The sequence below is a fragment of the Halictus rubicundus genome, chromosome 8 (assembly GCF_050948215.1).
Source record: "Halictus rubicundus isolate RS-2024b chromosome 8, iyHalRubi1_principal, whole genome shotgun sequence".
Taxonomy (NCBI): Eukaryota; Metazoa; Arthropoda; class Insecta; order Hymenoptera; family Halictidae; genus Halictus; species Halictus rubicundus.
This window is the reverse complement of record NC_135156.1, coordinates 13,848,162-13,874,011: the sequence shown is the minus strand read 5'-3', so window position 1 is coordinate 13,874,011 and position 25,850 is coordinate 13,848,162. Positions and strand designations below refer to the sequence as shown.

At 46.4% G+C, this 25,850-nt stretch overlaps 2 protein-coding genes across 2 annotated transcripts in view; one reads left to right on the top strand and one right to left on the bottom strand.

The window, feature by feature from the left end:
* Nucleotides 1-2,779: 2,779 nt before the first annotated feature.
* Nucleotides 2,780-5,501, bottom strand: LOC143356059 (uncharacterized). The gene is made up of 3 exons (XM_076791435.1): nucleotides 5,093-5,501; nucleotides 4,569-4,775; nucleotides 2,780-3,983 (listed from the first exon to the last, which is right to left on the bottom strand). Exons 1-3 carry the CDS (start codon nucleotides 5,144-5,146, stop codon nucleotides 3,126-3,128), a joined length of 1,119 nt encoding a protein of 372 aa, XP_076647550.1. The 5' UTR covers nucleotides 5,147-5,501; the 3' UTR covers nucleotides 2,780-3,125.
* A 6,821-nt stretch (nucleotides 5,502-12,322) lies between these two features.
* Ush (Zinc finger protein ush) overlaps nucleotides 12,323-25,850 on the top strand; it is a 250,745-nt gene continuing 237,217 nt past the window's right edge. Inside the window, exon 1 of the mRNA XM_076792435.1 lies at nucleotides 12,323-12,865. Coding sequence (XP_076648550.1) covers nucleotides 12,826-12,865 — 40 coding nt within the window. The 5' untranslated portion in view covers nucleotides 12,323-12,825. The remainder of the gene's footprint in view (nucleotides 12,866-25,850) is intronic.

Here is a 25,850-nt window from a genome sequence, read left to right as displayed (position 1 = left end):
TGTCCAAGAGATATTGCACTTTCAGATGCATGCTTATGTATGAGCGAGGAAATCACTGCATGTCTAACAACATTCACGAGTAAGGGAAATTTTCCGGATTACAGAATTTCAAAGAAAGAGTTGCTTTGAAATATTTATAATCGTAATGACTAAAATTTATTTATTAGCATCTAAAAATACTTCTTCGGCGGTTTATTCAAATAAAGTTGTCAGCTTCCACGGCCCCTCAGTACAATAAGCAATAGTGCATAAATTAAGGAAAAATATTTGAAATAATAAAACGCACGCTTTTTAATATAAAAAAAAAAACGTTGCGAATTAAATACTGTCGATGTCTAAAGATTTATTGTGAGTTCTTTTTGTTCCGTGGATTAATGTTGTTCTACCCGTGAAATACAAATACAATAATTTATCATGTGCCACACTTTCCACAGAAAACACAAATTTTAATAAAAGCAAATGAGGGTAATCAAGAGGACATTTTGCGTCATCTACCGGTCCCACACCTGTTTGTGACATTTACAATATTAAAAGAGCCGAGTCCTTGGCTGATGCAAGAAACTACGGCATTTCGTGAGAGACCATTGCCGAGGATCATAATTTTAAGTTGTCCAGTGCGTTGCAAATATGTTAAAAAAGTACAGACAACGACCGGAGAAGCACAAAAGACGAAGTTTTTTGATCTTGCAAATAAACAATCGAACGTTTTCTTAACGCGAAGCTCATTGGCCTGGCAATCAAAACAATCATTATAATGGGTAGCTGTTACTCGAAATAATGAGGAAAATTTAGTTTTTGTTTTTCGCCTCGAGCAAAAGGACAAAAGGACAAAAACTTCCATTGATTATTGTCTCTACGATGCTGGAGAAATCAAACTCAGTACTTATCAGGAACTTTTGTTTGATGAGATTGCCGGGTACGAAAATATACGTGAAAGCATTCGCTCTCGCAAGCAAAATCGCATACTTTTGGGCATCCGACTCCTCGTGCGAATGTAAACGATCGATAAAAAAAAAATCTTATCTTAATCTACGACCTCGCGAATTGTATGCGACGTTAACGCATAATCCTTTTTTTCGTACCGCGAACAGCACGATAATCTGCAATGGAATATTTTATTTGCACCCCTATCTATCCTAACAGTGTCCTCGTACCTATCGAGTCAAGGAACATCTAGACAGCGAGCCTATCTACTATAGTAATCGTGCTCTTCAGTGTGCTTCCAAAATAATTCCAAGAATTGGCAGTAATCACAGAGATGTAGCAGAAAATCCTGCAACGGAGCAAAATATTTTTAAACGACATTATCAGGAAGTTTTCAAACAAAATATTATTCAAACACGAGTGTTACGTAAGCCGTCATTTGTACGTACAAAAATATGTAACAAGATTTATAATTTTTATCACGCATATTTGAAAGATAAGGGGAATCGCTTCGAGGAAGGAGAATCGGCCATCTTCAATAGAAAGTATCTTTGCGGATCTTAATCAAGAGGAAGAGATTATATCCACGCGGCTCGACGCAGCTCTTCTTACACGATGCGTGATGGAAACTTTTTGCTGTGATAGAATATTTGCCTACAATGCTTGTTCCTGTGCTCGCATTCGAGGAATTCTACGCTAACGATTTAATAATTAGGTTTGTTTAAAAGTCGATTATTTCTTCGATCTACGTAAATCGTTGGGGTCTACGAAGTTTGTGAACACGTGCGAATATATATTGTTTTGTTCGAATTCGGAAATTGCTCGGTTCGTTCGAACCCCTCGTGGACAGATAAGTGAAGCGTATACTCATTGCACCGTTGTTCTGACGAAGATACATTTAATTGCGAAATATTCATGCTGGGATATATTTTGCGTTGGTTTGTTCGTTAATCGTCCCCGAGCGATGTAGCGGATTTTAAAATTCAAAACATTAAAAATGTAATACAACGTTCACGCTTATTTACGGTTCAATTATCTTTTAGCTTATTTATTTAAACCGCTGCAGACGCTACGTCACGTACAAATGGTGCACTATCGTTCGATCGTAGCGCGCATCCAGTTCTTCGTAAATAGAACTAGTCTTTTTCCGCGTCCTCGGTCATCTCGATGCATGACCTTCCGTATTAGTCTTAAACTTTTTACGGCACGCAAGAAAAACCTGACATCCGAAGATGTTTATTGCAATCTAGCTTCTCGTCATGCTTACGCAACTGCAACGAATAAAATAATACAAAGTGCAACAATTTTCCTTTACCGAGGCGGTGATATGCAAACAAAATTAATTTAATTACAATTTGAAAAATTATGATACTAACCGCTGCAATTGCAGAACGTGTCTCGTAATGGGGTGTAATTAAACAGTCCATCGCAACCGAATCGTTAAATGTGGAAGGTCGATCGTTTAGGAACGCATATAGGAAGGACTTTGCGAGATTGGTCAGGGTGTGATAAACATCTACAATAATTTTACGAAAGTATAGAAGTCATTTAATCAATCTTTGTTCTTGTAGAAAAATCATTAAATCTTATCTTTACAGTAAGTCTTATGCTGCCCGGAAGGACTTCCTCGAGCGGACATTATATACATTATGTGATTCATAATTAACATGTAGAACTAGTCGGCAATAATCAAAACAGCATCGACTCCAGCGTGTTTGAATTGTTAAATAAATACTCTTTTTCTCGGTCAACGCGCTTATGCATCACAGATCACAGACACACTTAGGTACTTGGTTCACGGACGGCAAAGAAGCCTCGTTTTTCATGACTTATCACCGCTCCTCGTGCCTTTAGGTCTCATTCTCATAAGTACGCCTCGTGTTAACATTCTTCCCCGCGAAATCACGATTACACATGTGTTACAGAGGCAAGTTGTTGAATCCTTGGTATCTCGAAGCGAGCATCAATCTTCCGACTCTCTCTTGACGAGTTCGAGATCTTATGGGATTCCCCCCGTTCACGGAGGACATCTGTCGCCACTCGGCCAAATTCACCCTCCAATTACCCATCAAGGGACACGACGGCTCCTCCCGACGACTTTGGAATGGTTCTCGATAATGCGATAATTAAAGCTCCATTCACAGCTTTCGACGCAGTTCAAGCAAACCCCCGGTGACTTCACGTCACCGTACTCGTGGTTTTTAAGCTGCCAATTGCGGCGGTATAATTTGTTGAGTGGGTGGTGTCAGTCGCGGCGCCAAAACGGGCAACAGGCTGACCCGCAACGGCGCGGACGTCACCTGCGCGATTGAAGTTTGAACACCGTTCGTTCCCACCGACGACGACCTGTCCCTGGCGTGTCTTTTCACGTGTTTCGCCAGATGATCGCTCCTCATGAATCTTCTCTGGCAAACTGTGCAAGCGAACTTCTTCTCCCCGGTGTGGGTTCGCTTGTGTCTCGACAGTTCGTCGCTTCTGGAGAACCGGCGGTTGCAGTCTTCGTAGGGGCAGGAAAACGGCCGTTCTCCCGTGTGAGTCCTTGTGTGAGCCTTCAAATGGGATGATTTGAAATAATTCTTGCGACAGCCCGGATGCTCGCATTCGTAGACACGGCGTCTCGCAGTTGATTCCGGAGTCGAGATATTTGCAGCGGCGGTTGGAGAAGTGGTGACTAGCAGCAGTGGTGCACGGGGTAGAACCAAGGGGGATCCCAAAAGCCCGGTTACCATGATCGGTGCTGGTTTTGGTGCCAAAAGGTGTAATTTTGGCTGGGTGGTCTCTCGGTCCGTGTTCTTGTTGTTCACGATGATCTCCTCCTTCCGCAAGCTCATTTTGAACTTGAGGCTCTTCAAAACATTCTCCGGCTCCACGGTGCTCTGGCGAGCGATTGGTTCCGACTGTGGACTGGTCTGCGCCTCACGTGGAACCAGTTGCGGAGTCGGCACCGTTGTTTTCGGCGTCAAGTTGGCTGGACTGCAGGTACCGTCCCGATTCGCACGCATTATGACCGACACTCGGGCAGGCTCGGGACTCGGAGGCGGTGTACCGTCGAGCAACAGCTAACACAAGAAAAACGATGCCTTTCAGCTTCATTTGTAACATGTATTTACCAGAGGTGTGCGCGAGAAGCCGAAAATGTCGGGCCGCGACGAGACGAGAATTTTATTCGGGATTTCCGAGAATTTCGGGGATTCCCGAGCATATTCGGGTTCTCGATGATTTTCGGGATCAATCCCGAGAATGTTCGGAATTCCCGAGCACACCTCTGGTATTTATGAAAGTCTGTTTCATGTGATCATCATTTTTGCAAAACGAAAGAAAATATTCAAACTTGATTTAATAAGAGAAAAAATAATTGAAGTGCCATCTGTTTAAAGAAAAAGGTACCCGCCAAGCGTTCCACGTACTGATACCGTCAGAAGGTACAAAGTGTCCGCTCGAAGGATAAGCGACAAAAATGGTGTAAGAGTGAATGCACGCTGCAAACGGGGTCATCTTGCAAAACAACTGTGCAGGCGTCCGCGCATGCGTGAATGTATATTGGAGCGGCGACCGATTGCGCGCGGAGAAAAAAATGAAAAAGAGATAGACTCGTCTGTATTTAAGATGCGCAGAAAACGGTTTCCAGATAAGACGGTATTTACCTTCACCAATTCGCATTGCTCCGTGCACCGTCGTTTTCGCAGAGGCTCGTCCTCCTCGGAATCCGACGGCTGGGGTGTGGGTGGCAAACCAGGTCGCGAACCCGCATCCTCGTCTTTCTTTGCGTTTATCTCGGTGGTCTTCGATTTCTGCAAAAGCTTGTCCCCGAGGAGCGCCGCGACGCTGAACGACGATTGCAAAGGCTCAACCTGTAACACAAACAAATTTCTCCGTAAAACCTCCGAACTTTCCAACGGGATCACAAAATCAACCGAACGATCACTGGAAAGCTAGATGCCGATCGTACCGACGACAATTTCACCAAAAACAAATCGAACGAAGCGCGTACAGAAAACGGGAAACCAGAACAAAAACAATGAGAAAAGAACGAGCACGGCTCAACAATTTGAAAAGAACAGGATGATCGAGTTGAGAAACGAGGCGTAGTTGGGTCGTCGGGACAGCTGCGTTCGTATTTCGCGGGCAGCCAGCCGCTCTACGCTGGCGGTACTTTTAATTCACTTACATGTTTGAATTGGGGTGAGGCCGGCGGCGACAGTGGCGTTTGATTTGTATCCATTTTTATTCAAAGAGAAAGAAACTTGGCGCGTTGCAAGGGAATCGCGTTCAAAGAGGCACGGTCCAAGCGACGGGTTAAACGCAGTCTCTCGTGTGTACGGTATTACTGGTCTCGCGAAAAAACCCGCAAGGGAGGTAACCGTTGAACGTCTGGTAACGCAATGAAGCTTTCTCAGGTCGGCTGGCCCGACACGCTGTGCTCGTTGTGTGCGTGATCATGCGGCGCGCACCGCCGCGGCCAATCCCGTTGAGGGGCTCGCCGTGCCCGGCCAATGGGAGCCGCGCAATCAGCCGCCGACCGCGTGATCACCGGCGTGCTGTTCACGTGCTCGCGGTCTGACTGAGGCCGTGATCGTGACGTCAGTCCGCGTGGCGCGGTCGGTCGATACGTCATGGTATCGCCGCGCTCCCCAAGCGTCATGCAACCAGCCAACCAACCCTCCTACACCTCACACATCCGAACCTATCCGATTCGCTTTCTCCGTTCCTCCGCCTTCTCTCGTACCAAACAGAGACTCTGTGCTCCCTCGTATTATGGTCCAGTGGCCGTAGAAGAACGGAACACGATGTGCCGGGAGAACACGGCGAGCCCCCGAATTGTCCTTTCGCCATGATCACCTTTCTTTCCCCTCTTTGTACCGTTCCACGCGCGGAACACGTGTTTCGTAAGTACCTCGTAGAAACGCTCGTTACTCGCCGGCATCGCGATTTCACTCGATTGCTCATTCCACGCCGTTAGAAACTTCGCCTCTTTTCAACTGTCCATTCAGGGCAGAAATTGCCCTACGGGGTCTGGCCCTGTCGAAATCGGGGCCGATGAAGCAGCGCCTATTCAGTGCATTCTGTACATAGAGAGACAGCGAGTGATCTCATCGTGACATCTATTTTCTCTCGTTGATACGTGTTACAGCTCAGGTCGTTCCCAGGGCAAAGGGCGTGTTTTCAGTGTCTGCCACTGACGTCATTAAACGATTAGAAGAAATAGAACCACATTAGAGGATCGCTTCTTTTGGTCCAAATCTAATGTTCTGGATTCGATGTCTCGATCATTTTTAGAGCTGATCTAGGAGATCTGCTGGTTTTAATTTAAGGGTGGGTTTCACCGTGGAGCACCGAGGAAAGTGTCTGTGTTCACCCCTATATGAACCTGTCTTTGCTGGTAATACTCAAGAGTTAGACATCTGTTGTTCGACTATGATACGTCTCCTCGTGCTCGGCGGTTGTGCGTGTTAAACCGATCTGATATTTGTCGGTTTATCGCATCCTGGCCCCCGCCCGAGGCTTCCCTCGTCGAACACGCGCCGAGCAGCGCGACGGAGGGTATCGCGCGCGGGCAACTAAAAAATCTGGGGAACCGAGGTCGTCGGGAGGTCGGGTTTCAATGAGGAAGCATTCTGGCGCAGTCTGCCGTTAAATATACCGGCCGCCCACTTTGCGACTGGTTAATTCGAATCCAGCTCGGACGGTGCTGGTCTTTGACTCGTCTTCGCCCCTCCTATCTTCTTCTCCTCCTTCTCGATCGTTCCGTTGTCTCGTGGATTTTTCAACGGTGCCCTCTCCGTTCGAACAAATTGGTTGTATGGCCGATCGAACGTCTGCATCGGAACCTCGACGCTCCGTTTATTTAAAGCACGACCGTCCGAAAAGATGACGGGGAGTTCAAAGATTAACCGGAGCTACAAGAATACCATAATTTCCTTTCAGTCTTGTTAATGTACGCTTGACAGCCGATACGATGTACATGTATGGACGATTGATGCCGACCGCGTCGGGCGCCATTGCTGATCGCGAGATCTCCGAACGTGAAATTCGGAAATGTTCCCGGCGAGAATGGCGTCGAGAACGAAGGACAAAGCGCGAGAAAATATTGGTTTGTTTAATGGAGATTCCGTCGGGTTGGACTTAGAATAGAATTCGCAATAGAGATCGGGGAATTCCCTCGGACGCTCCACATCCTATGCCAGGGCGCTAAAATAAGATGGAGCCGCGGAGCGATAAACCGATAGTCGGCATGTGGTAGACGGCCTCGGCAACCGATGTTTATTGCTTCTCGTTAATCCAATCACCTGTTGTATATTGTCTTCGGTCTAGCGTTTGCCTTGAAGACGCACCTATCCCGAGAATCGCTATTTTCTATTCCGACCGCCTTGAGCGACGATGCCTTCCACGATGTTTCGCGTTGCTCTGTGTCTGCCGTTCGCCCGAACCGTAGCCCTAACGAGATTAGGGGCGCGCGAAATGTCCATTGATTTTCGCCGTTAACGTGGTTCGCACGATGACGTGACCCGGTTACCGAACACGTGTCGCACAGCTTCAGAATGTAATTATCAATTTTCTTCAATCCCGACTGCGTCCGGTCCACTAAGATAATGCCCTTCGGCCGTGTCGCATCCACGCTCGCGACGGAAAACCCTAAGTTCAAATGCTCGATAAACTCGGTACGCGCCGGCTACGGGATTTCCTCATCGACTTTGTTTGTTTGCGCCTCGCCGGAGGAACGAAAGAGACGGCGGGCTCGTCGAAGCGCAGCATCGTTAAGAAGCTTTTCTTCTTAACGATGCCCCGCGCCAGGATCCAAGGATTTCCCCGGCTCGAACTCTCGAAGCCTTTCGGGAAGAAAAGAGAGAAAAAAAAACAACGTTCCGGCGTCATAATCGGCTTTGAAAATGGAGCATCCCGGCAGCACGCGGTTACCTAATCGCGTTCGGCGCAGTGCAATTTATAATTGCGCCGTCTTATCGGCGTGACCGGAACGGTTTCGCGACGATTCATTAAGAACCGACCGGTTCCGGCGACGTGGCACGAATATAAACAACGTCGACGGGCTAAAATATCGTCGAGGCACGGTTTCGTGTTTCGCAGGTGGACGCGCGAGGAGAGATCGTCGAATCACTACATCCGACATCTATCCGCCTATCCGCACGTATCCACCGAGTGTTTTTATCGTCGGTTTCGTTTTTTTTTTTTCGAACGTGCCTGTTATCGCGCGGGTAAGCAATCTCATGGAATATTACTATGTAAATTCTTTTTCTCCGATGCTTTCGCGTTTCTAGCTGCTCCGATCTTATCTCACAGTATCTTCCGTTCCCGTTGCACTATCGCTCCCGGTTGCAACGCGTATACATAACCCGTTCGAACCGACGCGACGTGACGCGAAACGCGACACGTGACGATTCGGAGTTTCGATATCCGTCGAAATCAGGGTAGCGCGTATAATCATTTTCATTCGATGGCGCGAAGAAACCGTGCTCGTTGAAAAATCCGCCCACGGTTCCATCGTGCTCGTTTCATCGCGGTCTTTAATTAGCCGGTATTGATTCTCGTAAGCAGCACGCGCCTGCCGATTTGACGAATTCAAAGGCTACCAATGCTCTCGCGATAGACAACAAGGGAATCATTCGACGGACTCGTGATCGGCGAACGCGGTGCGGTGGTGTGTGCGCGCCGCTACGCCGTTCACGCACAATCGCCCGGCCACGCGTTAACACCGCGAAAATGTCGCTGACTTTGTTTTTACCAGGCCGAGAGTATATCTTGCAACGTGTCCCGTCGGACTTGCGACGGGACGAGCACGCGATTACCAAAAAATTCCCCGAAATCGCTGCCAGACGGAGGAAAGTGTATCGTACCGCTCGTGCAAAACATCCGTACGAGCAATCGCCATCTTTTCTCTTTTTTCCGTGGAGAACCTCAAGGTCGATCGGCCGACCTTCCCCGATCCACGGAACATGCCTCCGCGGCGGCGTTCTGCGATCCGAATTAATAATATGACCGAGGTGGCTGAACGCGGCGCGCATTATCAAACCGTCTACGTCGGAACAGAAACGGAAAACACGCCGAAGAGGCACGATCGAGACATGACCGTCGCATGTTAATGTAATTAATGGAGGAACGGATCGTAAAGTGTTTAATCGACACCGAGATTTCGAGTCCGCCGTCCAGTTTGAGGCTTCAATAAAACGCATTAGATATGGTTTTAAAATACTTTCGTATTAAAATAGGCGGCGTTATCAATCCCGTTTCAGCCTCTCGTGTGTCCGTAACGAGTTCAAAGACTGGCTGGACCACTGTTTGCCGCACACGCATCGGAGTTTCACGTGGACGGGACGCGATTGCGAGCCACGGCCGCGCGTACCCACCGTTTCATGAACTTCGAAATAGACGTGGCTTCTATTATTCCGTTATTTATAGCGTTGCGTCGGTGATACGGCATCCGATGTTTTCGACGAGCCGATATCTATCTGTACGCATTTTATCAGGCAATGTCGAAGGTTCACCCACGTGCGGAACTCCTCGTATGGAAGTCCACAGGTGAGTTTCCACCGCGGTTAGCGTCATCGGGAAGGCTCGCAGGCAGGGACACGTGCATTCGATCGACTTTAAAAGCCCGGACAAGCTACGTCATCGGTTATTTCTTGTGCCGGTGCACGCAACTGTTCGCCGCGAATTTCCGCGAAAATAAAAACCGTCGACGCTCGAATACGATTAGATTTAACGCATTTCTATCGCGCTACGCCGTCATAAATAATTCCTCATCCTTCGTCCCGCCATCTTGACTTTCGATTTTTCTTCGTTATAAGATCGTTCTTCCTGCCGGCGGCCTTCGAAGAAACGTGCGACTGAATGACAAATCGTCTCTAGCGCTATATGCAAAAGCCTCCTTGCCGATTGTTTTCGCGCAAGGACTGTCATTAACAATTTTATCGCATCATTTTTGGTTTTGCCACTTCCAGAACGGCCTTCGCCTTCACGCGTCACTGGATCGTTCGACTCGAAACTGGCGTCGGTGCGAAGTCGTGATTCATGGTGGGTATAAACAGTGTTGTTCGCAGATTCAGCAGGCACGAGAATCGCGAAAACACTGGATACGCGATGATTCCTGTTTACAATTGGAAAACAGAGGTCTTGTAAAATTAGCCCCTCGAGGATCAGCATCGATGACGAGGCCAGATACGATCTAGCTCCAGAATAGAGCTGGAGTTTATGTTTCGTGTGGAATTCTAGGTACTCTGATTGTTAACGTAGTATTTCCTAAATGTGTTGCATACTTGTGCCAAATTCCAAACGAATCTTTTCGAGGAACGGTTTGAAGGAGACCCAAATTTAAATATTGTACATGTCGCGCTTTTCTACATTTCATGACTAGTTGTGTTTTGTCTCGGACTCTCGAGAGAGGATTACCCCGAGGCGCGAGTCGAGTTTTCTAGTTGAGGAAAATGTAAATGCGTTGTGTGCATAAGCCGTCAAGCATCGAGTGACAAGAACCATTGGAACATGTGTACCTCGGACTGTTGTGGCAGCCGCGTGGCACGGTACTCACGGTTCTGAAAGCGTGGGGCGTGTCTGATCAGTTAAACGGGTCAGAGCCCTTCACGGAAAGTATCACGTAAGCACGGCATCTCGCGGTTAAAAATACGTGCAATGGATGAGATTCGACACTTGTCGAAACGTTTGTTGTTCCGTGCGACGGCCCGCCCGAACTTCATTGTGCCTCTCGCACGAAAATAGAACGTCCCGATGGTTGTAGCGCAAGAACAATTACATTCCGACGTGTTTACATTCGGAGAAACAGTAACACTGAAAACTGCATCCAAAGAATGCGGCCCGTTGTTGTCGTTCTTTTACGAGTGGTCGGAAATTAACTGAGAAATGCAGTTACCATAAGTTTGGTAAAAATATACATTAAAGAATGCATCGTTGAAGCATGAAAACTGCGGCGTTGGAAACATCTGCCTGTTGACGACGAAACAAGGAATTCTTAGACCAAGGTGTTTGTCGCTGACAATTAATAAGCCATTAGCAATTTAAATGATTATTAAAGCTCATGGGGTTCATGTTTCTGGACTTTGCTAGTGACGAATGCACTATTATGAGCATTCGATTCTAATGTGGTTTTATTTTTATGTACGATTATGTAACAGTAGTGTTACTGTTATATTACTGTAAAATTAAGATTAATTTACGTTAGAATATTTTTGGTGTCATGAACATTTGTTGGTACCACAGAGAAGGACCTCGTTTATGGTCGGTCTGCGCGATGCCGTCCGTATCTACTGCTGCTAATTTCTATGGAGTGCCATCTTTGTTATCGTACAGGTATTAGAAATGATGCCTAGCAGTACAGATGTCGCTAGATAACGGTCAAAATTTTTGAGTATGTGATCATTCGACTTCAAACTTGATTAAAATCGATTAGAAGTCTGTCATTAATATTCGAATCCGTACTTGTAAACATATAGAGGCATTAACTTGAGTGCAAGTGGTTTTTTATGGTTTCGATACTGTGGAATCCAGGAGAAACAGTAAAATATTAGTGGACCTTCTCAATTTTTGTTTTGTAGAGGGCGCCAAGATCGTCCATGTTTAAAGATGCCGGAACGGCGCAAAGTGAGTGTCCACTGTGAACCATTATTTGTAACAAATTAGCGAATATCTTAAGTAATAGATCATTATGTCGAAATCAATGAACTCAGAATATTCTATGTACGTATGTTGTCTGTAAGTATTGTAAACGCTATTTAAAGAACTCAAACCAATGAAATGACTGTTTACCGATTGACTTTGCGAACAACTATTAACATTTTAGTCTTAACAGAGTGTTCCACATTTTAATATATATACAATTGTGCTTACAAAAGTTATATAATAATCTAGCACCGTTTCAAAATAGCAATTAGAAATTAAAGATACGTAAAAATGATTATAAAATAGCTTCCATTGTACTATCTTTAACCTCTCGCGGACGAATGTCGGTATTAATGAAATCACGGCTACCCATCTAATTTATGAAGCTGTAATTACTCACATCACAAAATATCAGTACCTGTTTTTCTTTTCCCCAGTATTTAAGACTTTGCTCTATGATATAATTCTCCGAGGAAAAAGTTTTTAGTATTTTGAAACCGACTCGTTCGCAATTATTCGCAGCATTTCGTTATTTGAAATCACATTTTCCCACTTCAATTTCAAATCATTTCTATCCAGGTTTGCTGTCGCCATCTGGAGTTCCGACGCAGCTCTCGGCCGGTAAGTGAGTCATTTAAAATTTCCCGCTTCGGGAAAGGGAACGCGGGTAGTAGGCGGAGCCAGTTCCCACTCCGTTCTCCCCACTCGATCCTCATAGTCACGCCGCGTACGCGGGAGTGGGGGTTGTTTGGTATCGCGTTTGTTTAGTTGCTCGCTGACAGCGGCCGCGGTACGAGCTGTCGTGGTGTGTGTATGCGTTCTCCGTCGGCACTTGTGCGTGAAAAACGCGATAACCGACCGTAAACCGCGGACAAGACACGAAACGGAAAAAGGCGAACGTTGAGAACGGTCCGAAAAACCGTGCAACGTGAGGAGAGAGAAAGAGAGAGAAAGAGAGAGAGAGAGAGAGAGAGAAAGAGAGAATCAGTTGTTCGTCCGGGTGGATTCGGGAAACGTTATTTTGTGCCTCGAAGTGTTTTTTCCGTCGCTGTTTTCGCCAGCTTCTGATCCCTGTCCGCATTGTTGTCCCCGTACAACCAGTCAGTTTGTTTCGTCTAAACGCTCTTTTCGTTCCCGTGTGCTGTGTCTCGTTTGTTATATGTCGACGAAGTCACGCCGATCTGGGACGGCCGATCTTCGTCTTCTCTGGTCCGGTGCCTCGAGCGACGTCAAGCATGTCGATGCTGCTGATTTGGTGATGGCCGAACGCAGAGGATGTCACGCCGCAAGCAGAGCAACCCGAAACCGCTGAAACGTGAGTCGTAGCCGAATGTGATTTTCGTTTGCTATCCCTCGCTTTTCCCCGTATCGTATGTGCCATCGGCCGGCGCGGCAACCGGGCCGCGTCGTGCCGCGTGCTGAATCGTGTTTGTCGCGCGCCGGGAAAACGGGTTTCTCGCGGGCGTGCTTTTAGCCGGTCGCCACGTTGCTTGACAGGTGATTGGGCGTCGTTCGCTGTCATGCCGCGTTTCCACTTACCGCTCGCCTGCCATGCGAACTGTCTCGAGCAATTCGCGTCGCCCGTAAATCTGCCAACGTACACCATTCTTATCTGCTCGGTTTTATCCTTGCGAACGCGTTCGCGAACCGACGACACCAGCCAATAGCGTTCGAACCCGATTTGGCGGGAATTTACTTGCAAACCCCATTTCGATACGAACGAAAATGTTCGTTCGATGATTTTTCAGATTCTATCGAGTGTTGTGATTTTGTACGTGTAAACGTCATTTCTGATCGGTGGAACGTTACCTGTGATAGACAGGAACGTTGACAGTCGACAGGTACCGACTTGTCAGCTGACCTATCACCGTCCCTCGCGGGTCACGTGGTCGACCACGCATGCACCGCTTGACCGCGTGTACACGCTGCTCGCATCGAAACCGTCGCGCTTCGACTCGATCGAGATCGAATCTGTCGGACGCGATTATTATAATTAATCGCGTCCTTGATGCTTTTTCCCCACTCCCTATCGGAACACCCAACTTTTTCGTCTCTTAATGGATTGCGGATTAAGTTGCTGGGCTGACTGATATCGATTTACATTTTGAGCGGGAATATTCAAATCTCAAGGGTGGCAAATTAGAAAATCATCGAAATAGATCCTCTGATCGCTCCGTTCGGAACGTTCTCGAATTTTATTGACTAGGAGCGTGTTCGACTCTTTGTAAACATGCACAGTCGTGCCAGTATGTTTATTTAGATTGTTAACTTTTTATCAGACCATGGTTTTCTTGATAGGAGTTCGTTGATCATTTAATTTTCTTATCTTTGTTATCGAGTAACAACTGTCATGAAGTAATACGCTTAAGTAATTCATGATCACATTATATCAGTATCAATCTAACGATTTAAACTTTTAACACACTGATTTATTAATTAATGACGTTTGAAGAAAATGTCTTTAATAAATAATATTACTGAGGTTAAGCAGGACAACTAAAGTGATTATTTTCCAAGAAAAAATTGTTTCTCATTGTCGCGATAAAGAGAGCGTGGTTCCAAAATATTTTCATGAATTGTAATTAATGAATTCCTTGACAAAGGAAACTGGCATTGTGTTATTAGCTTCAGTCTCGAAGAAAAATTCATTCGAAACCTGTTCGCGGCGTTCAAATTAAATCGAAGAAAGATCGAACTGAAATTTCCTTAACGGTGGTCGAATATGAGGCTCATTGATATTATCCAATCTCGCGCAACAGGATATCGTCGCTAATTAGAATCTCCCGAGGACGTCCGTTTGGTCTTCCCGAGTGTTGAGTAAGAGGCGAGCGACATAAACGAAAGGCCGGTAGACCCGGCTCTCTTTGCTTTTGCTCGTTATTAACTCAATTACAGGTGCTCCCAATTAGCGGCAACGCGCTCGTCCCGTCGTTCTCAATAATTACCGGGGACATTAACGTCCCGGTAACAGGGTGGACTGACGGGAGGAGAACAAGTTCGCCAAAAAAAAATCGGTTCCAAGTAGAACGGAAAGGGAGGGACGAGACCATAAAATACCATGTCTCCCGGAAAGTTGTGTTCAACAAAGTAGACACCTACTTTGTTACTGCTTCAGGTTTTAACTTTTAATTTTATTTTTGGAGTTTAAGTCTGCGTATTTGAACCGTTGAAAGGCTGTTAGGTAAAAGTAGAATACTACAATAATCATTTTTTCTACTTACTTTTTGCAAGTTTAGTATGTTCGCTATCTGTCCAAAGTCACATCAATGTTAGGACTTTACTTGGAAACAACAAGTTCGTTAGGGACGATAAGGAACAGTATTTTTTATGAACTAAACGTGATCATTTTATTAGTTTGAAAATGGCTTCCTGGTTCATTATGTTTCCGGTGCTTGTTATCCTTGACTGTGCGCAATTTATGAACTTTTCACGAGCAATCACTATCCATATCTGAACTTCACAGCTAGATCGAGTATATATTTTCGCGCGTACTTTTATGCTTCAAGTATAAATCAATTTATAATTATCCAACGACAAGAATTTTTCATTTTCTGATTGAAACGAGGCCAAATATGACACAATTCGAAGCACATTTGCTCGCTCGATTCACTATTTAGTCGAACCTCGATCACCAGAACCGATTTATTGTACAGACAAATGATAATTGAATTCAACACCGTAGTTGGACAACTGTTGTATTACGCGAATAGCTCGGATAGTTGACATTCTACCATAGCGTTACACAAGTAAACACGATCCAAATGGTGTCGTGTTTGGAGTCGACACAACGAGACAGATATCGCGAACACGTTCGTAAAATAATTCCTGGAAAGTTTCAAAAACTGATGTTAATAGACTGTAGGTCTAGCGTCCCGGCGAAGGTGTTGAAAATTGGACAGTAGTTTTTGGCAGAGGTAGCAGAAGGGAAAAATTCCGAACAAGAAACGTCGCGACGGAAGAAAGGAGAGACACCCGGTTCGACGGGTCGCCGGCCACGTGAAAGTGCCCGGCGACTTTCGTGATCGCGGGCCACGCGATACCAGGCCGCGACAGAAGGGCGGCGAGGGACGAACGATCCCGCGAAATCGGCATCCGCGATCTCGTCTGGCCTCGATCGTTTTACGCTGAGATCGGCGAAAAAAAGACAGGCTGATACGAATTTGTGCAACGGTCCCCCTTCTTGCCCCCTCCCTCCCTCCCCCGCCCTGTTCAGCCCTGTGCACTACCACGATCGTATCGATCCGAGTCGTGGAAGTCAATGGCTTTAATTGGCGGCCACGATAACGCGTGTCGCTCGACGCTGCTCAAGGATTTATGTTAGAATCGGAGCCTCGAAAATATACGAGCAGTTCTTTCGTCGGGAGTCGTAAACGTCCGGTTCTTTACCGTTCCGGCCAGATACAGGTAAATTTGTTATCTCGGGGAAGGAGTCTCGCGGGACGGTCACAGGATAAGAACAACCGCGAGTGTCGCCGTTTCAAATACATAATTGCGCCGCTGCAATGAAGCGATATGTTCACGGTCAGATGTGTTTCAGACGTGTTTCTAATAACTGCGATTTTTCACGCAATGTTCACGGTTCACGGTGTAGTTCCACTCCGCAGTTGTAAGTTTTTAGTTGATCTTTCAATTTACACAGTCGAGCGTTCGGTAGAAATCGATTGAATACATAAATTGTTCTCTAAATCGTGGTGGAACTGAGAGGGATTCACTAATATTTCTACAGAAGGAAAATAAGGAAAAATTGTTCACAGCGGAACATTCGATGACTCCCCTAGCAAACATACATTGAAGTTCAACTGTTAACACGTTGAACGCCACGTCAGCCATATGTGGCTGACGGAATTATTTGTGCAGGTTTTAAAATGAATTTTTACGTTGATATATTCATTGTACTAAACTTAATTAGGATCTGTAACATGCAAGAAAGTTGGAGGATTACTCGGTATCGTACATTTAATTTTTTGCAATTTTTATTTCATTAAATAACTTACTTTGATTTTATGGAATTTTTGGGGTTTCTAGTTTGGCGTTCAAAGTGCTAAATAAGTGCAAGACAAAATTGTATTATGATGCTATCTGATCGCGTGCAACTATATACAGAATTTAGCATGTTACCAATAAAATTCATAATTTGTGCGTCCATTGCATAAAAGAGAGAATTGGAGAAATGCAAAAGAAGAGATCGAAGTGGGTGAAATTGACGTTAGATTTATGAATTAAAATTTGTTAAACGAACAATTTACTTTCCCTTGAATCTTGCGATTTTTCAAGCCTAACCTTTCACTTCAACAGACGCAGCTCCGATATAACCACAGTCCAGAAATCGGGTGTTAGCGAAATAATGGATGCCGCAATAGAAATACCGATGATCGAGCTGCCTGGAGTCGTCCGATTATTTTCATTCGGCGTGCCTGTCAGAATCCCCGTGGAAAGCTATACAATGGGGGTCGTAACTCCAAAGAAATCGTTAAAATTTACGCCGCGACGGCGATACGTGCCTGAAATCCGCGACGGAATAACGCGATCGCCTTAAAGATTACGCTATCTCCGCGTTATCGCCGCGTAGGATTCTAAAGCGCGCGAGCGAACGAGTGAGCAAGCGAGCGAACGGTTGTGCAACAAAAGTTTTGGACGATTTCGGGCAAAGGACGTTTCCTCGGCTTCGCGATTACGTTTCACGCTCGCAGATACGTCCTCCGCGGAAGAGGCACGGTCCTCGCCGGAAAATTCGCGATAAGCGCTCGCGCCGTACAGATTAAAAATAATTGACGTCAGTGTCGTTCCTCTCTCCCCCCCCTTTTTCTCTTCATCTTTCTCTGTCGCGTTTCGATCTCCGAACGAGACGCAATTTCAATTTTCGGCTCACTCCGGGACCGTCAGAAATGAAATTATTATTTATTGAATGACTGTTCAACTCTCTAGAACAGAGATATTAAAATAATTTAACGCCATTACATATACATATCATTCAATATTAGAATTAGATCTAGAGAAGATGGGGGACTAGATCTAAAAACAGCGGGCCGAACGTAACGCGAAATACAATTTACCATTTCGTGAAAGATTCACTTAATTGTTCGTTCATTTCAAATTCTCCGAACCTCTTCTGTGCATTTATTCGCGTACTTTATTCGTGGAAGCGGTTCTTTACGCATGGCGGCGACATCGAACAGTGGAAATCAAAATTCATGCATTTATGGTATTCGGAATTGACCGGATTGCACGGAAAAGCGTGTACTATCGGATGCGACACTAAAAACCGGTAATTTTTCATCGTGCCCGTCGAAGCAGCGAGCACGAGGCGGTTTATCGCATCCCCGTGGTCTTCGCGGCGAAAACTGTTTTACCATTTTGGATATCGGTCCCCGTGATCGGCGAGTCCTCCTTATTACCGGGGCTAGTTCCTTATTGCGTCCGTTTCCATTCGGCGGAAACCGATACGCGGAGTGTGTGTCGATCTTCTCAGGGCTTTAGGGTAGGTATCATTAATTCCTCTTCTGGTTCTTGTTTTTTCTTCTCCCCTCCTCCGGTTCCTCGCCTACTGATACCGATATGGAAGAACCGGGGAAGCACGACGAAACTCGAATCGCAACCGGGTTTATCGAAAGCTGGTTCGAGTTTCGCGGGACGATTCGGTTCGAACACGCGGTCGGCGAGAATTCGTAATGGGCTTATGAAAAAGATACCCGCGCTGGAATTTGAATTGAATCGAGCTGGACGTGGAATGCTTCGCGATCGCGTGCACTCTTTCGATCCGCAAGACTGGTTCATTGGAACTTGAATCGATAACGAATTTCTTACACGATCGATCCGCCGATAAGGGATTCGCTGTTTCAACTGATTTGCGCGGCAACCTTGATTGCACGCTGGTATTTTTTTTCTTCGTGGAACGACGTCGCTGAGAATGCAGCGGAGCAATCTCTGCAATGTTGTATTATATGTACAACTGACTACTTTGTGTACTCCTGAAATTATTTTATTGGGGTATTCCGGCGCCGTTAGCGTTGGAAGTGTTAGACTATTAACCCTTTGCACTCGAGTGGTAAGGCGCCACGAAAAATTGCTGTATCATTATTCAAAATATTTTTTACATTATTAAATTTGTTCGTATTCAATAAATCTCTAAACACTTCAGTATTGTACGAGTAAATTGCAGCATTTTCGTTTGTATAACATGAAAAAAAATATATACATAGAAGGGAAATATTATAGGTGGGAAGAAATGTTTCGCTTTGGAAATCGCTTCGAGTGCAAAGGGTTAATAGGTAACATCTAATCTGACTGCTCGATACAGTTAGGAAGAATACTCGAAGTGTGCAGTCTATTTTTTTTTACTGTGTTCTTTTTTTTATAAAAAAAAAAAAAAAAGAAAATAGGAACAGAGTGTGCTTTCGTTGACCGTCCTCACGGAACAATCCTGGAGCACCTGTTCGCGGATCGGAGCTTCGATTAGATTAGATCCGAGCATTTTTCTGTACTTGCCCGAGCAAATTGAAGAATACGGGTCACGTCTGTGCCAAGTTGTTAGTGCAAATTCGAAGTGGAATTCGTCCTCGCGGCGCGATCCCCTCGGAACGCATGATCGAGGATCGTGTCAATAACGAGAAACACCCCCTCGATCTTGATTATTTTCCGTTGAAAACGCGACGTTCCGACGTTCTCGAGCCTCGGGACTAGGGTCGTGGATCCGCGTACAAGAAGAAGGAGGACGAGAAGGTGGAGAGCCTGGGTTCCCCTTGTATCGTGCCGGTAATCGTCGATGCCAGGGATAAAAGGTATCCCGCGGAGAGGCAGCAATCACCCCCCGCCGCGTTCACCCGTCAAATTAATAACCAATGACTTTATAGAATGTTTTATTGAATCGTGTTCCACCGTAAATAATATCTCCGCGCGCCATCGGCTTGTTTCGGCGAGATGGCGAGAGAACGAAACCCGGGGGAGGATCGTTTCGCGGGGCCCGTTCCCGTTGTAATCGTTCGCCGACGCGCTAATAGCGACGCCTTAAACCTCGCCTATCCTTTATCCGGTCGGTTCTCAACGCTTTATCCTTTTTTCTCTTGTTCCGAATGTCCTGACAGCGACACGTTTTCTCGTCGGTGGTGGGTGGAGCGCTTTCTCAGAAACGATCGTGTGAAAATTGTCTTTGCTCGTTCGCGACTCTTTTGTGGTTTTACGGAACGGTATGTATTGGCGCTTCTGATGCATTTTATAGTGTCCCTGATAGGACCACCGGCGAAGCATCCTCTGCAAGGTGCAGGAGGTTGCACATTCCGATTGGTTCCATTCGTCTCGGAGTAATCGCTGGACTTATGCTTGGACTTGTGCTTATTAGTACGGAATCGTGTAACCCGCACCGATGAACTTCTAGGAGAAGTTGCATTACAGGACGACGCAGCTTGCTGAACCGCGAGAAACATTCATGGATCATTTTGGTCTATCTTCGGTAACAACCAGAGTTGCAATTCGAACGATCGAGTCGAACGAACACACATTTTCTGTAAATAAATTTCATTCGTCAAAGTAACCGCCACTGTAATCAACGTATTCTGTCAATGAATTACAAGTTCTTCGATTGCGTTATGCGAATTTTCTGGTCGCTCACCTTTCGTCAAGACTCGCATCTCCATTTCTGAGCTTTTTCTACCGTGGGAGAATAGTGCATTCATTTACTACCACATTATTACGAAACATTGCGTAATGCTATTGTCAATATATTTTTCCACTTGTATAAAAAGCAAACACGACAATAGTAGTATTGACATATAAATTACATTTAAAAGTAAAGCTAGATATCTGCATGAATAAAAATTGAAGATAGGATCTTAAAGGTCATCTTGGTTAAAATTGCGTACATACTAAACCCGCCGACTATAATAATTGGACAGGGGATTTGATGTATTTAAGACAAAAATGAGTGGGCTAAGTTTCAAACAGTAATAATGCTGTTACATTATTGTCAGCCTATTAAACATATTAAAAAAGAAAACACTTCGTTCCAGTTTGTTGCAATTCAGGTATAAAATTTTTATTTTCCATATCGCAGTGTAATAATAATAATATTATTTTTCTTATCAAAATGCTTCATAACATCTGAATCCCAAAATCAATTGTAGACCCTGTACAATGACTTTTTTCGTGAAATAAATGTTGAAATGTCAAGTCTCCGTTGAAAAGAAAGTTCTTTTCGGTACAATTTCTGGTAAAGGAGGGGTATCATGGGAGGGAGGGTGCGTATTGTACCCGGCGTGCCCGCGGAGTCCCTCGTCCCGCCGCCGTCTAATTACGTTCCTCCGAGTGTATCGGTTCTACCCGGTGGAATTCGATCCGTCGGGGTGTAGATTCCCGAAATCTGCCTCTCGAATCTATCGGGTACAAAGGGGCACGCTTCCTCCGATGGCCCCCTCTGTGGTTCCCCAGAGCGAAAGGCACAAAAGCGAAGTCGCAAATTCCGTCGTGGCCGGTTACCCGCGAAGAGTCGTTGCGGCTATCAGTGTCGATCGGCCGGCGGTGTGTGCAATGAGCGGGTGACGTGAAAGGGACGAGCAGGGAGGGAAGAGGGTAGGCAAGAATAAGAAGAAGAAGAAGAAGAAGAAGAAGAAGGCGAGGAAAGGACAGGACGACGGGAGAAAGAGAAGGAGAGAGACAGGAGATATAGAGTCACGAAGAAGAAGGAAAGCTGGAAGTCCGAGAAGAAGAGAAGGAAGAAGAAGAAGAAGAAGAAGAAGAAGAAACGTGGAAGGAAGGTCCATCAGCGTCCCTTATCTTCCTCGGCCGGGTCCCTTATTCCGCGCAAACGCATGAATCCAACCGCCGCAGATGTCTTCTCCCCCGATCTTCTCTATCCCTCTTGTTCCCCTCTCGAGAGGCACGTCTATCCGCCTTGTTCCACCTTCCCCGAATCTTCCTCTCTCTTCGTCTTGCGTCTTCTTCGCCGGAGAAACGCAGGAGAGACAACTATCGCGGCGTTGATCTCGTCTAGTTAGCCCCCTTGGTGCCTTTTCTCCGTTCCTCTTTCAGCTACCCACCGATTCCCTCTCGTCCTCCTCGGTGTGTTCCTCTTCTTCTTCTTGTTCGTCGTCGATCGGCGTTGTTCGGTGAGTAGCGCGCACCGGTCTCGTACTCGTTCTCGTGCTCGCTCTCTCTCTCGCGTCGCACGGTACGGTGTACGCGAGCGAGCACGAGCGAGTACGAGCCGAGCAGAGTGCAGGCGAGCGAACGCGTCCTTCCTGCCTTTAGCCAGCGCGAGGAGGAACCGATACAGGCGTTCTCCGGACTCGGCTCATAAATACAAGCGGAGGAAGAGGAGGCGGCTGCTGCTGGAGGCTGGCTGGCTGGCTGGCTGGCTGGCTCTCTCCCGAGAGGGAGACACACGCGGGGAGGAAGGACGAAGGGCGAGCCTACAAATTGCTACACCGCATTGTGGTGTCACTCCAGCCTGTTACGACACGGCCCTGGCATCGCTGGAATGGTGTCCGCGGAGTTCTTCTCCTTCTTCTTCCTACTATCCATGGTGTGCGTTCTCCCCTCGATTCTCCCCCTCCCTCCCCCCGCCGCCGCCTAAACCAACGTCGTCCTACGTGTCCCCATGGACTTCTCTTCCGCTCCGCTCTCTCGCGCGCTCCATAGCCGCGCCGCGGTGTCAACCAGACCTCGTACCAGCTTTACACGCGTGTAAACGCGGCTTTACGCCGATAACCGCGTTGTACCCACGATGCTGGACACAACTGGAACCGTTCCTTTCAGCCGGCCCGCCTCGACGATCCTCGCCCGTTTCGTTCTCGCTCCGTCCACCCTCTTCTACTCTTCTTCCTCTTCTTCTAGCGCCGGGACGCGCCGACCGCGTTTGTTCCCAGAACTTTTTGATAGGCCGACGGCGATAACGCTCTGTTAATAGATACGCGGATCATCCGAGCGGACGTGTGCGCCGCGCGTATCTTAGGACCCAGGGTCTTCCCGTGGATTTTGGGGATCGTTAAATGAGGAATGTTGCGGTAAAGTGCACTTAGACCTCCGGGATTGGGGTCGGTGTTTTGGGGGTCTTTGATGTGTCCCTTTTCCGTCCGGTAGGGAGATTGTGGTTCCTCGGATCAGGTGGCGATCCGGGACTGAAGGGTTCCATCAGGGTAGTTGTTGTTGCATCAGTCTTGCGTGGATCTTCGATGTAGTTTCTTCATTTGGGAACCGCAACTTTCGGATTGCACGTTCGGTTCGTTTTTTCAAGGACACTAGGCACCGATCGTTGTACCGTTGTAGCGATCAAAATCGTCACAATTGCATTAGTCCAGCAGTTGTTTCAATACCTTGCGAATCATCGATGCACTTTCTCAATTTGCTTTGGACATCGCAACTTTCGATTCCTTTGTTCAACCAGAGTCGCTAAACTGCACTCGTTGCTTTGTCGTAGCCACCTCAGTCCTGATCACCGCATTGGTTCTGTAACTGATCCCTGCAGTTCACAACGCAACGATTAGCGTCGTTTCGAAGCTTACCGTGTCCCACTTTAATGCGCGCACCTATCGCTTTGTAACAGTGATTTTTGAGAAACTTGCTCCGAGTGTCGGGAGCTTGATACCTGTGACAGTTGAATGGGTTCGGTAGTAAAGTACATACATGTATTCAACACCAGGTCCAAAGCACGCTAAGAAATATAATCGCTCCCCCCATGATACTTGACCTCTTTAGGTCCCATAAGAAACTCTATTCCAGTCGATCGCAGACCTTTGGATTTCGTAATAATCCACGTCTCAACCTTTTGCCAACACTGAAACTACCTCTACCAGGATATCGAGTGACACTGTTGCATTTGTCGTATTGACACTCACACAGTGTCCCTCGTGTTCCGGATGGACAGCCACCAACTACAAACTTTAATTGACCAATAAACTATTTGCGACATTAAGAAAACCACGTCCTGGATTTCAGCGGTCCCTCGAAGGGACTCTTTGTTTCGGCTAAATTGATCGATACACTATTTATAAGACACTAGACTCCCACCAGACTGAAACAATAGTTACCACAGTGAACTCTCTATGTACGTCAACAACACGGGTCTTGCCAGCGTCATGTATCGTCCAGGAGACGTACCCTAGCCGTGTTTATGTTCACGATTCTCAAATTACTCTTGATCAAGTCTCCCAAAATCCGCCAAAAAAAAAGAACAAAAATATCAGAGTGCGAATTTGTATTTTTGCGAATAGCTTTGAATTAATATTTCTGATAGATTAAAATTAAATAGAAGAATTCAATTCTAGCGAACTACAAACAACGTACAATGAATTCTCGATATATGTCAACAACACGGGTCTTGCCAGCGTCATGTATCGTCCAGGAGACGTACCCTAGCCGTGTTATGTTTACACTCCTCGACGTCCGAGGCCTCTCGAGCTTCGTATATCGAGCGGCCCCCTACTGAGTATACTCCGCGGTAGTGGGGATAATTCCGCGACGTTTATCGTCCAGGCCTTGGCGACATATATAGAGAAATCACTGTGTCTGCAACTGTGCGACCTCGAGGATTCCCTTTGTTTCAGCCACGACCGTCGGTTGAATTGATTGAAGTCAAACTCCAGATTCTAGACTTATATGTACAGTTACTGTCCACAGCTGTTGCCAGGGTGCACCTTCAACGCGGCCACGAAGGGTGCCTTTGTTCTAGCCTCGACCATCGGCTAGACTGCGTAACGGATAAAACCGTAGATAAACAGATGCATCGGGTCAATTGACAGGACACGTGACGCGGTCTCCGTCGAATGTAAAGTCCACGGTGTCCACGGTGCAGCATGGATCTCTCTCGCGAAACGAATGAAACGAGCCGTGTGTTACGCAGCTGCTGCATAAAATCAACGGGGACAAACGGAGCCCGATCGGAATCGCGGATACGATTTCGCGGTAGCGCGGTTATTGGGAATGGGCGAAACACACACGCTCGGATACACATAGGCACGCACGTAGGCACACACACACACACACGCACACACACAGTGGCAAGGTTCGCAGCTCCAAAAATGGCGCGACCTCTGCACGTGTGCGCGCGCGAGCGCTGGAGATCGCGGCGGAGACACACAGAGCGCAAAAAGGCATTCGCGAAACGCGAGAGGCACGATCGAGATACCGTATCGGGCCGGCATTCCGAGTGAATATTAGCGTAATGAGCTGATACCCACCGATAGCAGATTTTAACCTGCCGACCGTCACGTTCGTACGATCCGCCGATCAAAAGCATCGCGACGACTAATCGACAATACAGCGCGACGGACGCACGTGGATATGAATAATCTCGGCCCTGCCACCGCGAGCCATAGCGCTCTCGAAACAATACGCCGTATCTGCGTTTGCGCCGCTCCCCTTATCGAACCGGGTTCTTTTGTCGTGATCCTCGTAGTTTCACCGAATCTGATGGTCTACGTACCGTGCTCTAATTACCGGCTCGGCCTGTCCCACACAGAATTTCGAGAGTTTAGGGGACTCGTTAAAATTCGCCGACTGAGCTCGACGGCGTCGTCGATGACGCACGGTGTTCGCCAGTGATCGGAATGATCCCTTGGTAAAGTGTGGTGCTGCTATACCGTCTGTTAGGTTCCCTAATAAACATGCAGATCTTGTCTTGTGTCGCAACGATATTAGTCAGAGCATCGTCGATATGCTTGAAGCTGACCGACTTCAAGTGAACTATTGCAGTCTGGTGGTGATATATTAACCTTTAACGGACCAATGTCGCCATATATGGCGACAAAAATGAAAAAAAATATGAATATATATAAGATAAAAAGTAACTATTTTCCTTTCTATACTTGATGTAAAAATGTTGAGTCCACAGTTTCTCTTCGTATGAAAAATAGCTGGGACCTGGTGGGAAGTAAACTCGAAACACTTCCGGACCGTTAATGGTTAAGTCAAGTTTGATTAAAGTATTTCATGAATTTATCAGCTGCCTAAAGGCCTATTTAAATTGATCGCTGAATGCTGAGCAGATATTTACGAATTTTTGATCCTGTCAAACATATGATGATCGATACGAAGATCTCCTTGCAAATCGAGGTTCTTACAATCTAATTTACAATGGTCGAACAAGAACTTGCAGCTTTCATCAGAGACTCTATTCTCACGATTGTAACGCAAGGACCATTGTCGAGTACGATAAAATCGTTCGCATTTTTGCATTCCACTTGCCAAGCAACATTTACGAACGAATAAAATCCACGGTTCAGTAACAAGTCGCGAACATCGTCGAAGATATAAAATCGTCAGTCCGGTAATAAATGCTTTATGCTTCGTTAAAAATTCACGGGGTTCTCACA

What these genes read in the sequence shown, in the direction of transcription:
- LOC143356059 (XM_076791435.1), bottom strand. Translation starts at nt 5,146, where the DNA reads ATGGATACAAATCAAACGCCACTGTCGCCGCCGGCCTCACCCCAATTC. An exon ending in CCTCACCCCAATTCAAACAT is followed by an intron (nt 4,776 to 5,092) that starts GTAAGTGAATTA and finishes TTTGTGTTACAG; the next exon opens with GTTGAGCCTTTGCAATCGTC. An exon ending in AGCAATGCGAATTGGTGAAG is followed by an intron (nt 3,984 to 4,568) that starts GTAAATACCGTC and finishes TTCTTGTGTTAG; the next exon opens with CTGTTGCTCGACGGTACACC.